The 13,967-nt window shown below is 40.2% G+C and overlaps 1 protein-coding gene and 1 pseudogene across 2 annotated transcripts; one reads left to right on the top strand and one right to left on the bottom strand.

Moving 5' to 3' along the window:
* LOC127448020 (coagulation factor V-like) overlaps nt 1-5,421 on the bottom strand; it is a 20,475-nt pseudogene extending 15,054 nt beyond the window's left edge.
* LOC127448548 (probable UDP-sugar transporter protein SLC35A5) lies at nt 5,391-13,967 on the top strand. 2 transcript variants are annotated; one of them, XM_051711178.1, is made up of 7 exons: nt 5,391-5,479; nt 5,913-6,117; nt 6,265-6,363; nt 6,501-6,625; nt 8,314-8,381; nt 8,491-9,271; nt 12,983-13,967. In XM_051711178.1, the coding sequence occupies exons 1-7, from the start codon at nt 5,420-5,422 to the stop codon at nt 13,049-13,051; spliced, it is 1,407 nt and encodes a 468-aa protein (XP_051567138.1). In that variant the 5' UTR covers nt 5,391-5,419; the 3' UTR covers nt 13,052-13,967. The 2 variants fall into 2 exon arrangements, with proteins under 2 accessions (XP_051567138.1, XP_051567139.1); XM_051711179.1 differs by having other exon boundaries at nt 5,423-5,475.

Here is a 13,967-nt window from a genome sequence, read left to right as displayed (position 1 = left end):
CCCGGTCCCCTCGTGTGTTGAAACTGATGTGTTGGTGGTATTTTGGTGCGACTGATTTGAAACAGGCTTTATTAAAGTCCCCGGTCACAATGAACGCGGCCTCAGGGTGCGCGGTTTCCTGATTGCTTATAATCCCATACAGTTCCTTGAGTGCCCGGTCTGTGTCAGCTTGTGGCGGGATGTACACAGCAGTGATAATGGCCGCTGTGAATTCCCTCGGTAGCCAGAATGGTCGACACAGAAGCATGAGAAATTCCAGATCAGGAGAGCAGAAAGACTTGATAGAATGTACGTTCCTCTGATCACACCAGGATTTGTTGATCATAAAACATACACCACCACCTTTGCTTTTACCTGAGAGGTCTTTCGCTCTGTCCGCTCGGTGCACGGAGAACCCCGCGGGTTCAATGGCTGAATCTGGAATTTCAGCAGACATCCAAGTTTCTGTAAGGCAGATAATGCAGCAGTCCCTCATCACTCATTGGAAAGAGATCCGTGCTCTTGTTATCCAGAGACTGAACATTTACCAGTAGAATACTGGGTAGCGGGGGTCGATTTGCACGACATCTTACTCTGATGAGAACGCCAGTTCTGTTTCCCCTTTTCCTTTTGCGTTTTCGCGGCCAGGCAGCCCAGAGGGCTCCGCTGGTGTGTTTGTAAACAGCGAGTCGGCATTGAGGAATTTGAAGTCCGGTTTACGGTGTGTAATTGCTGAACCAGTGTCTAAAAGTGTTTGTCTGTCGTAGACAATAAGGCAGACAACATCCAATACAAAAAACATAAGAATTCAAACAAAACACTACAATGTTGTGTCGGAGCTCGCAACACAGCAGCCATACTCGGCGCCATCTTGAGTCCAAGGATAAATATATTCTTGGAATAGTATTATTAGTATTAAAAAAATAGCATTAAAATTTTTTTATTATATCTATATTTCAATCGAGTCAATTCTCTGAGGCCATCAGATGACATACAGCACTTCAGGTCTGCCTCTGCACTTTTAATATTTCCTTCCAACTCCACGAGTTCTTGTGCTTTGGATTTTTTGATGAATGAGGCATACTGTATGATCCGACCCCTAAGAACCGCCTTAAGTGCCTCCCAAGCCACGCCCACAGAGGATACCAAGGACCAGTTGGTCTCCATATAAATATTGATCTTCCGTCAATGCAAAAGTTTCTTTAAGCAAAAGTGTTAATCCACAAAACAAAACAAACTCCAACCACGCGGCGGAGCCAACGCAAAAAGAAACAAAAATGGCACCCAGCTTCCTCCAAAAGCCAGAGTATGTACAGTGAGTCAATCCACTCACAAGAAAAACACCCATTGTTTACTCACCCATTGTTTCAATAAAAGACATTGCCTTGGGACATGTAAATACTTTGCTGCCATCCTTGGTGTTTATTCTCAGTCTGGCTGGAAACATCAGAGCAAAAGTGATCTTCCGCTGATGTAAGAGTTTCTTGCATTCCTTAAACCGATCGCATTTCTCTCTTGTCGAGCTCGCAAAGTCCGGGAACAAGAAAATATTGTAATTCTTCCAAGAAAGCTTTCCTTTGCTCCTCGCCTGGCACAACACGAGATCTTTATCGGATGATCTCAAAAATTTGGCCAGAATCGATCGGTGCCTTCCTCCCTCAGCAGATCTGTGAGCTGGGACTCTGTGAGCTCGCTCGATTTCCAGCTTGTGGCCTGTTATGTCGAGCAGACTCTGGAAAAGCTCGTCTAGGAATTTCACCATATCTCTGCCCTCTTCATGCTCACGAATTCCAACAATTTGAATGTTATTCCTGTGGCTTCTATTCTCAAGATCTTCAAGCTTTTCAAGAACACGTTCCAAATCAACTTTGGTCACAGGCGGATTAGCAGATAATTCCCTCTCTGATGCCTCCAAATAATCAAATCGTTTTTCAACATCTGTCACTCTTGTGACTAGCTCAGATAATTTTTTTTCCATTGTCGTAATTGATCGACGTATTACAGCGAGATCCTCCAAGTCCGCAAGTACCTTCGTCAACATCACTGACATGTTGGACAGTTGACGCTGGATTCCTTCTCCCTCCGCGCCATCCAAATCGAGTCCCCGGTTGCCCCGGGGGCTTGCACACATTTGCTTCACTATGATCAAGGACTGAGTCCATCAAAAGATTAAAGTCTCCTCCCAATATTATTTCATGAGGGGTGCTAGCGACATGCAACATCCCTTCAAGATTTATAAAAAAGCCCTGATCATCAGCGTTAGGTGCGTAAAATAAGACTTTGCCCCTGAACTTCTGCTAAAACAATAATGACTCTTCCTAATTTATCTTAAATCTGTTTGAGACATTTGAATTGTAGAAGCTTACTTATCAGTGTAATGACTCCCCTGCTCTTACTTGAGCCAGCACTAAAGAAAACATGTTCACCCCATATCTTCCCAAATTTTTCAGCTTCCTGTGGGGAAAGATGCATTTCTTTAAGAAACACTATATCATATTTCTTCTGCTTAGAAGAGAAATAACCTTCCTTCTTTTTATGGGGTTCCCCAACCCATTCACATTCACACGTGGAGAGAGACAATCCACTCATATTAAAATTTGACATTTTGACATATAAAAAAAAAGATATTGTGTGTTCCCAATGTGCTCTAAGTCCTCGTGGTGGCGTAGTGACTCGCCTCAGTCTGGGTGGCGGAGGACGAATCTCAGTTGCCTCCATGGCTGAGACCGTCATTCCGCGCATCTGATTACGTGGCTTGTTGAGCGTGTTACTGCGGAGACATAGCGTGTGTGGAGGCTTCGCGCTATTCTCCGCAGCATCCATGCACAACTCACCACGTGCCCCACCGAGAGCGAGAACCACACATTAAAGTGACCACAAGGAGATTACCCCATGTGACTCTACCCTCCCTAGCAACCGGGCCAATTTGTTTGCTAAGGAGACCTGGCTGGAGTCACTCAGCATGCCCTGGATTCGAACTCGCAACTCCAGGGGTTGCTGAGCTACCCAGGCCCCCCACGGCCATCCTTAGCATCTATTCTCAATTTGGCCGAGAACATCAGTGCAAAAATGACCTTCCGTTGATGTAAGAGTTTCTTGCATTCCTTGAATCTATCACTTTTCTCTTTTGTCGAATTTACAAAGTCTGGGAACAAGAAAATGCTGTTCTTCCAAAAAAGCCTTCCTTTACGCCTCGCCTCGTGCAACACAAGATCTTTATTGGATGATCACAGAAATTTGGCCAAAATTGATCGGGTCCTGTCTCCCTCAGTGGATCGCCGAGCCGGAACCCTGTGAGCTCCCTCGATTTCCAGCTTATGGCCTGTTATGTCAAGCAGATTCGGAAAGAGCCCATCCAGGAATTTCATCATATCCTGCACCTCATCGGCCTCAAGAATACCTACGATTCGGACGATATTCCGCCGTCTACGGTTCTCCATGTCCTTCTACTTCTCCCAGACATGCTCCAAATCAACCTTGGTCACTAGCACATTAGCAGATAATTCCCTCTCTGATGACTCCAGATAATCAATTAGTTTCTCATCATCCCCCACTCTTGTAACCACCTCAGTGAATTTCGTCTCCATGGCGGTGACTGATCGACGTATTACAGCAAGATCCTCCAAGTCAGCAACGACCTTCGTTAGCATTGCCGACATGTTCAACATTTCTCGCTGAATTTCCCTCATTTCTCCGACCAAATCGACACCCTGGCCTGCCCAGGGGTGTCAGCTTGAGCACGTGTGTCTTTTAATGTCTCCATAGCCCGAGGATTTTGAATTCTTTGACATATTGTTCTCCTAGAACAGTTATGGAACACAGTGTATCAGATCTCACTGGTTTATGTCATTAATAGTGTTAAAACTAGCAAAGTGGGCAGAGCTCGCCGTTCACACGTCCGAACCTTGCATGGCGTCACGTGACTCCCATGTTCCGTAACTATTAAAAACAAGGGTAAATATTAAGTTCTACTTTATGATTGCACATTTTTCATTACTAACCCAATCCAGCTTAATGGAAACACTTGCCATTATAATTAAGCATATGCTGGCAGGTTTATAGACCAAAAATATTCATAAAAAAATAAATAAATAACCTGAGATGACTTAAAGAAGGCAAATTTGGTTTAGGTAACGTAGCTGAATCGCTAATATACAAAAAGAAGAAGAAAAAATATTTAATTAGAATTTCCTTTTGTGGATATCATATAACTTGCTTGCTCTTAGACCAAAAAGCCAATAAGGCCTTTACCCAACATCATCACCAATTTGCCACAAGCATTTGGACATAACATTATAGGTCTGATGGTCACTGTAAGGTCATCTGTTCAACATACCAATTAGTGGTCCTGTTTTGCCATCAAACTTTTCATATAGTTAAAGAATATAAGTATTCAGGCATATAAATATATTTATTCCTGACTATTTCTGTTTAATTCCAAGCATTTGCCATAATGCAACCTGTTAGCAAGTGCTATCTAATCAAAATCTGAAGGTTCATGCTATACCACTTGTTTCATCAATACTGAGATAAACGTTTTGCTATTACCGTAAATGTGATCATTTACAAAATAACAAAATGAAAATGGCTTCAGTTTGTAAAAACTGCCAGAACTGCCCACTCAGCACTCTTCCGCCCCAGACAGCAATTTTATTATTAGGTATTTAAACATAATCTCTTTGACTTCCCTCAATAGTTTCTTCGTAAATCTTTTGTTTACAGTGTGTTGCATAAATGTGTGCGTAAAATGAGTTATGCATCTGAAGATTAAATGGGAACAATCTGGACCATATTTAAACTTGCCTCCACTATAGCTGTACATGCAATTGTGCATCACTCCATATAATAAGTAAAACAAGATTTGTTGTTATAAACTGTGTTTTACTGAATGCACTATTGCACATGACTCGCACTTGACTCCTTTTTCTTCAAAGATACCTGTTAAGCTGATACATTTTGGTTTTTCCTACATGACAAGCTCCTCATTAAAGTTTTCAGATATTTACAGAGAACAGACAAGTTTGGAAAATAAAACATTAAACTAAACATAAAACATATAAATGATTAAACTACACATTAAAAGTTAATACTATAAACTATACTTGTATAAATACACCAAAACTTTAGAAGAGCACATTTATAGTATATATTTAAAAATATATCTATATTTTTATAGATATTAAAAATATATAGATATATATATTTTTATAAGTTTATTTTATATTCTATTCTATTTATTATGTATTTTCACTGTACAGGTTTACTCAGAAATTTCAAAGAATCTTCCTTATTCTAGTCTAGGCTTTTAATATTCATCAGTCTTGTGTTCGCCATTGGAGGACTACCAAGCAACGTCAGCGTAATCTAGTTCATATTAATGAGCAAACCCAGTCCTTGAACGTCCAGCCAAGCGATGACGTAGCCTCTTCGCGTTATACGCATGCGCATAGCTGCGGAAGCAGTGGACAGGTTGGACGTTTGTGTGAGAAGATATGGGCAAGTAAATAAACCGTCGAACATGTATTTATTTGTGCTAAATTCTTATATTCTCAGCACGATAGCAACAGTGTGAACATTTCGTTGAACATTGTTGCGTTGCTTGCGAACATTAGCCTACCAGTCGAAATTTAATTGCACAATGTTGTGACTTGTGAGTCTGAATAGTCACAGTAACCAAATTAAATAATATAATTGTGTTTTAAGTCATTCACATTAATGCGTTTACTGTGTTTGTTTATTTTTCAGACAATCTAGTTTAGGTGTTTAGTGTTTAAATATTTAACATCTGTAAGGTGTTTTTGTAATCAAATCAAGTCATGACTGGTCATAGACCTTATTCGCAGCAGCGACATCTTTAATCTTTGACGGGAATGACAATTATTTTATGATTATGTAATTAATTACAAAAAATAAATAGACTCATGTTTTCTCAGTCATACAGTTTTTACACCTATGACCGGCCTCAGCTTGCGTTCTCCATAATGGCCCCTTCCTCTTCCGCATCCTCTTCTTGCCGTTGTTGCTGTGGCTGTTCACGACTATGCTTAAGATCTTCAGCCTACACCTTGGCTCTGGGCCTGGGTTTCGTCACCTTGGGAACCAGTCGCATACTATTACTAAAATTCTCAGCCAATGAAGGTAACTTAATATTGCACCATCATGTACAAACAACAATTTGATATATCTATTTTATTGATTCATGATTGCTTTCTGCCAGTATATTTTGAACACTTAAGATAAGCATTGTTGCAGCTCTTGATGGTCATTGTTTTCTCTGACTTGCAGAAAACAAATATGACTTTCTCCCTGCCTCAGTGAATTTAATGGCAGAGGCCATCAAACTAGTATTTTGTTTAGTGATGTCGGTACGGGTGGTCGTTCGAGGTAAGCCTCAACTTCTGTTGTACCAATACCATTCCTCCTTAACATATAAAGCTATTTTAAGACTTAAGCTTTTAGTCTGATTGATGATATTTTTAAATAATATCATACATCACATCACTATAACTTTTGTTTTCCAGAGGGCCGTTCATATAAAGATTTGGGATGTGCCTCTATTCTCAGTTATTTGAAATGGTCTGTCCCTGCATTCCTCTACTTCCTTGACAATCTTCTAATCTTCTATGTGATGACCTATCTGCAACCTGTACGTTGGCCTTTTAAAGGATTTCAGTTTTAAATATACTCAGCAAAAACAAAGAAACGTCCTCTCCCTTTAACTGCTTTTATTTTCAGCAAACTTAACGTGTAAATATTTGTAAGAACATAAAAAGATTCAATAACTAAGACATAAACTGTACAAGTTCACAGACATGTGACTAACAGAAATGGAATAATGTGTCCTTGAACAAAAGTAACAGTCAGTATCTGGTGTGGCTACCAGCTGCATTAAGTACTGCAGTGCATCTCCTCTTCATGGACTGCACCAGATTTGTCAGTTCTTGCTGTGAGATGTTTCCCCACTCTTCCACCAAGGCACTTGCAAGTTCACGGACATTTCTGGGGAGAATGGCCGTAGCCCTCACCCTCCGATCCAACAGGTCCCAGACGTGCTCAGTGGGATTGAGATCCGGGTTCGTCGCTGGCCATGGCAGAACACTGACATTCCTGTCTTGCAGGAAATCATGCACAAAATGAGCTGTATGGTTGGTGGCATTGTCATGCTGGAGGGTCATGTCAGGATACCACATGAGGGAGGAGGATGTCTTCCCTGTAACGCACAGTGTTGAGATTGCCTACAATGACAACAAGCTCAGTCTGATGATGCTGTGACACACCGCCCCAGACCATGACGGACCCTCCACCTCCAAATCAATCCCGCTCCAGAGTACAGGCCTCGGTTTAATGCTCATTCCTTCGATGATAAACGAGAATCCGACCACCCCTGGTGAGACAATACCGCGACTCGTCAGTGAAGAGCACTCTTTGCCAGTCCTGTCTGGTCCAGCGAAGGTGGGTTTGTGCACATAGGCAACGTTGTTGCCGGTGATGTCTGGTAAGGACCTGCCTTACAACAGGCCTACAAGCCCTCAGTCCAGCCTCTCTCAGCCTATTGTGGACAGTCTGAGCACTGATGGTGTGATTGTGCGTTCCTGGTGTAACTCGAGCAGTTGTTGTTGCCATCCTGTACCTGTCCCGCAGGTGTGATATTCGGATGTACCAATCCTGTGCTGGTGTTGTTACACGTAGTCTGCCACTGCGAGCACGATCAGCTGTCCTTCCTGTCTCCCTGCAGCGCTGTCTTAGGCGTCTCACAGTACGGACATTGCAGTTTATTGCCCTGGCCACATCTGCTGTCCTCATGCCTCCATGAAGCATGCCTAAGGCACGTTCACGCAGATAAGCTGGGACCCTGGGCATCTTTCTTTTGGTGTTTTTCAGAGTCAGTAGAAAGGTCTCTTTAGTGTCCTAAGTTATTATAACTGTGACCTTAATTGCCTACCGTCTGTAAGCTGTTAGTGTCTTAATGACCGTTCCACAGGGGCATGTTCATTAATTGTTTATGGCTCATTGAACAAGCATGGAAAACATTGCTTAAACCTTTTACAATAAAGATCTGTAAAGTTATTTGGATTTTTACAAAATTATCTTTAAAATACAGTGTCCTGAAAAAGGGACGTTTCTTTTTTTGCTGAGTTTAGATATATAAAATAGTTGTACTTTTTACTAATATACATATATATACACAGTAGAGGATTAACTCTATTGCATTTGCTACCTGTATATAAAAAATTGTGATTTCTGGTTAGTATACTCTAAAATCATACAATAGAGTAATAAAGTTAATATATTGCCTGAGTATTCCTCACTTTCGTTTTCTTTTTTTATTAACAGGCCATGGCTGTATTGTTTTCCAATATTGTTATTTTCACAACCGCCATTCTTTTCCGAGTGGTTCTGAAGTAAGTTCTGGCATGTTTTATCTATCCTATCACTATTATCTATCTACTGTGTTTCATACCATATTATTCTATAATCTATATTGCTGACTTTGCAACCTGTGGCCTGCAGGAGGCGCTTGTCCTGGGTACAGTGGGCATCTTTGATCATTTTGTTCCTGTCCATTGTGTCGCTGACCACTGGCAATGGTAACCAGCATGCCATCGCTTTACATGGCCTCCACCCAGCCCACATTTCCAACCCCACCAACAGCTGCCTGAAATACGCCCATCCCAAGTTAGAGCATCAGAACCTTACCGAATCAGAGTGGATGAATGGCTTTCCACGTAAGCTGTGGGACAGCCAGCTCATCCACAAGCTCAACAGCTTTGGCTTGGGATACATCCTCCTGCTGCTACAGTGCTTCATCTCTGCATTGGCCAACATCTACAATGAGAAGATCCTCAAGGAGGGGGAGCAGCTGGTGGAGAGCATCTTTATCCAGAACAGCAAGCTGTATGTCTTTGGTCTGATCTTCAACAGTCTCACATTGCTCCTGCACTCTGATTACCGTGATTTAACGCTGCACTGCGGCCTCCTTTATGGCCACAACGTCTTCTCCATTGCTCTGGTCTTTATCACTGCTGCTCTAGGTCTCTCTGTGGCTTTCATCCTCAAGTTCCGTGATAACATGTTTCATGTGCTGACAGGCCAGATCACCACAGTGATTGTCATGGCGCTCTCGCTCTTCCTTTTTGACTTTCGGCCATCGATGGATTTCTTCCTGCAGGCGCCTGCAGTACTGCTAGCCATCTTTATCTACCACAGCAGTAAACTAAAGGATCCAGAGTACACTCTGCAACAGGAGAGGCTTAGGGTAATCAATGGTGAAGTGTTTGAGAGGTCAAGAGGGGTAAGTGTTGCAAGTTCAGATTCAAATAAGCTTATCTCTGAGGGTGGAGAGAGAGACCGATAATGGTATCACTGATATTTTTTAAACTATATTTATACTTTTCTTCTCAATCGGTTCTTTAATAACATGCCATCTACCAATAAATGCCACCATTTAGTGAGTCTCTAAAAAAACATTACCCAACAACACCATTTCACGATTGCTCGTTCAAAAGGAAACTGTAACTTGTTTATAAAAAAAGTAATAAATTTCTGCGAACATTTAGATTGCAAAACAACTTACATTTTTAAAATATAATTTTATATAATTTAAATACAATTAAATATAATGGCATAAATAATAAATAATGTTTTTTTTTAGTGATTGTATTGCAATTATGTTTTAGTTATTGTGTCTAAAGGCAGAAATAAAAAAAATAATAAAAAATCAGTTCTACATACTGGTTATCGGACACTTAAAAATAATACAAGTATTTCTCACAAAGAACAAGACTGGTTAATCTCTTATTAAGAGGATGGACTTAAGTTCTGCCTTTTTGTTAAGAAAGGTTGTCACTTTTCACCTCAGTGTAATGTCGAAATCTTAATATGTGGGGCATTCCTTTTTACATTCATTTTTAAATAGTGTACACATTGACAGTTTAAACAAGGCACTCTTTGTGGGAGATGCTTTGCAAATCATAATCTGATTTACAGTGCTGTGAAAAAGTATTTGCCCCATCCTGATTTCTTCTGTTTTTGTGTGCTTCTCATACTAAATTGTTTCAAAAATTCAAACAAAAACTAACAAAACAAAGGCAATCTGAGTAAACAAAAAATACAGTTTTTAAATGACAAAGTTATTTATTGAAGCAAAAATGTTATCCAATACCAACTGGACCTGTGTGGGGGAAAAAGCATTTGCCCCCTTAGTTACTAAATCCCCAAATCTATGAAACTGCATTCATAATGGGGTTCAGCTGGACTAGACACGCCTAGGCCTGATTACTGCCAGCCCTGTTCAATCAAATCAACACCTAAATAGAACTTTTTCAGCAGCATGAAGTTGGCTAAAAGGGCTCACCCAGTAACACACTATGCCAAGGTCGAAAGAAATTCCAGAAATAATGAGGAAAAAGGTCATTTAAATACATCAGTCTGGGAAGGGTTACAAAGCTATTTCAAAGGCTCTGGGACTCCAAAGAACCACAGTGAGAGCCATTATCTCCAAATGGAGAAAACTTGGCACAGTAGTGAACCTTCCCAGAAGTGGCCGACCTTCCAAAATTCCTCCAAAAGCACAGTAACGACTCATCTAGGATTCACAAAAAAGCCAAGGACGACATCCAAGGAACTGCAGGCCTCTCTCACATCAATAAAGGTCACCGTTCATGATTCCACTATCAGAAATACACTGGCCAAAAATGCCATCCATGGAAGGGTGGCGAGGCAAAAATCACTGCTAACCCAGAAGAACATTAAGGCTCGTCTGAATTTTGCTAAAACACACCTTGATGATACCACTATGTAACACAATTTTTGTTCCTGGGTAGTAAGTGTTATTTCCTAATTGCTTATACCTCAAAAGTGTAGAAAATGGCTATTATTCCCCACAAACTTTGCTTTTGTGACCAGGACAGTGATATTTTGAAATGTACCTATTTCCAATGAGAAAACAGGTGAATGTGTCTTTTTGTTCACATAAAGTCAGAAAAAAAAAATAACATATGAATCCAAAATCCTTCTTTATCTGTGGTCCGACGAAGACACCTGCTTTGACTTTTGCCTCAGACAGCTTGGGGAAGAAGTCTTGAAGGTACTTGAAGGCTGCCGACTTCTTATCTAGAGCTCTGACAAATTGTTTCATAAGGCCCAATTTGATGTGCAGTGGTGGCATCAGCACCCTCCGGGGGTCCCACTTGACGACGTTCCTCCCCACAGAAAACTCAGTCTGCTGTGGCCAGTCCCGACTGTGGTAGTGCGACTTGGTGTTCCTGCTGTCCCAAAGGCAAAGATAGCAGGGAAACTTGGTAAAACCGCCTTGGAGACCCATCAGGAATGCCACCATTTTGAAGTCTCCTATGACCTCCCAGCCATACTCATCATATTTCAAGGCGTCCAGCAAGGTCTTGATGCTGTTTTAATCCTCTTTGAGGTGCACCGAGTGAGCCAGGGGAAGAGACAGGTACTTGTTACCATTATGGACCAGCACGGCTTTGAATATTACTTTAGTATAAATACATGTTAATTTGGATTCATATGTTTTTTCTGACTTTGTGAACGAAAAGACACACATTCGCCCGTTTTCTCATTGGAAATATCACTGTCCTGGTCACAAAAGCAAAGTTTGTGGGGAATAATAGCCATTTTCTATACTTTTGAGGAATGAGCAATTAGGAAATAACACTTACTACCCAGGGAAAAAAAAAAAAAAAAAAAAAGTGTTACACAGTGTACTCAAACCTTTTGGGAGAATGTTCTGTGGACTGATGAGTCGAAAGTGGAACAGTTTGGAAGACAGGTGTCCCATTTCATCTGGAGTAAATCAAACACAATTCCACAAAAAGAACATCATACCTATGGTCAAGCATGGTGGTGGTAGTGTGATGGTGTGGTGATGCTTTGCTGATTCAAGGGCCAGGGCGACTTGCAATAATTGAAGGAAACATTAATTCTGCTCTTTACCAGAAACTCCTAAAGGAGAACGTCCGGACATCAGTCCATGAGTTGAAGCTCAAGCATGACAGGACTATGCAGCAAGACAATAATCCAAAACATAGGAGTAAGTCCACCTCTGAATGGCTCAAAAGAAGCTAAATTTACATTTTTGAGTGGCCTAGTTAAAGTCCTGACTTGAACCCGACTGAGATGCTGTGACAGAACCTTAAATGGGCAGTTCATGCTCAAAAACCATCCAGTGTGGCTGAACTAAAGCAGTTCTGCAAAGAAGAGTGGGCCAAAATTCCACCACAGCGTTGTGAAAGACTGATCTCCAGTTATTGGAAGTGTTTGGTTGCAGTTGTTGCTGCTAAAGGTGGCACAACCAGCTATTAAGTTTAAGGGGGCAGTTCGTTTTTCACATGGGTGATATAAGTGCTGGAAACTTTTTTGCTTCAATAAAAAAATAAATATTTGAAAACTGTATTTTGTGTTCACTTAGGTTGCCTTTGTTTTATGTTGTATCTTGTTTGAAGATCTAAAACAATTTAGTATGAAAAATACACAAAAATAGAAGAAATCTGGAAATCTTTATCACAGCACTGTAGTGTGAAGTGTGTATAGTGTGAAGGGGTCAGAAACCTGATTCTCTATAATGAAAACACAATTTAGAGGAGCAAAGCCCAACCTTGGATAATTATATTATTTAGATGAAAAGTTATATACTGGATATAGAGAAGGGAATTTCATTAGTGGCATAATGGCACTTTTCAATGGGGACTTTGTGTTGTTACAAAGAAAATCTTGTCCCTAGTGTTAGTTTCAACAAATTTAAACGTTCCAGTTGAGTTCATGTTTTCTGTTTAATAAATTACAGAATTTTTAATGTGAACAGTATTTTGTATTTAACTGCAGTCGATGGATGGCATAATCCTTGAAGTATATTCTTTCATGCAGATATCTGTTAAGATAATTTGGAAATAAAAAATACTTTGCGTGATGTTCTTCTGTACAGATACAATGGTCATAATGTACATTTAGTGTTTCATGACTGTGTCTCATGTTTTGATTACAGGATGGAGAAGAGTTAGAGAGACTAACCAAGGCCAACACAGACAGCGATTCGGAAGAGGAGTCTTTTTAATTCCGTTTTGAACCCCATCTCTGTAAATACTTTATAAATATTCTGGAATCAGCCTGTATATGCATTATATGTATTATAATGAATTAAGGAAGTAAATAAGTACTGCATTGTTTCACTTACATGGGATGTCTAAGGGACAAGCTAAGGGATCAGAGAGTTATTATTATTGGCCTTTTCTTACAAACTGTCCATGTAACTATTATGAGCATGTATTAACCTCAGGAGGGTTTGCAAGATAGTACTTTTGGTGGAACTGTTCTGCATTGCTTCAGAGTAAATATGAATAGGACGTAAAATGACAGAAACAGCTGGTATTAAAGGTGCACTTTTTGTTTGTGTCATCTAGGACTTGCACAGTGACAGCTAGTGGTGTGGATGCAGCATCATTCAAAATCAGTAGTTTTCAGTTACAGATGTTCACTATTTACAATCTATTTATAGCTATTTAAAGCCATGATTTATTTAATCCAAGAGTGAAAGTGTCCAATAACAAGACGGTAACAGGTTAAGCGAGTAGTATTAGGGTTCTTAAAATGGCAGCCCCCATGAGGGCTACCCTGAGCCATGTAGAATAAAACAGCTTTTATAAGGTTACTGATATGACTAGAGTCCTCATCTTATGTGACTACTCGTGATTTGATACACATTTCAAAATTACTGTTCATTTCTTTAGGAGTAAACTTTTTTTAATGAGGAAAAAAATGACTGAGTGCACCTTTAATGTATTAAGAAATCATTCCAATTTTAGTATACTACTCTAATGGGAATATCTGCCTTTACATATCCATATTTCACAAGCATCATGTATTATGTGCGATACTGTGATTGCATGCTTCATATTTTGAGGTATTGACATATGACCATAAAAATACTGCTCTTGGATTTTGGTGAAAATAAAATCCTCACTTTGATCATA

Source organism: Myxocyprinus asiaticus, chromosome 11 (genome assembly GCF_019703515.2).
Source record: "Myxocyprinus asiaticus isolate MX2 ecotype Aquarium Trade chromosome 11, UBuf_Myxa_2, whole genome shotgun sequence".
Classification (NCBI taxonomy): domain Eukaryota; kingdom Metazoa; phylum Chordata; class Actinopteri; order Cypriniformes; family Catostomidae; genus Myxocyprinus; species Myxocyprinus asiaticus.
The sequence above is the reverse complement of the archived record's forward strand: the minus strand, read 5'-3'. Positions and strand labels throughout refer to the sequence as shown.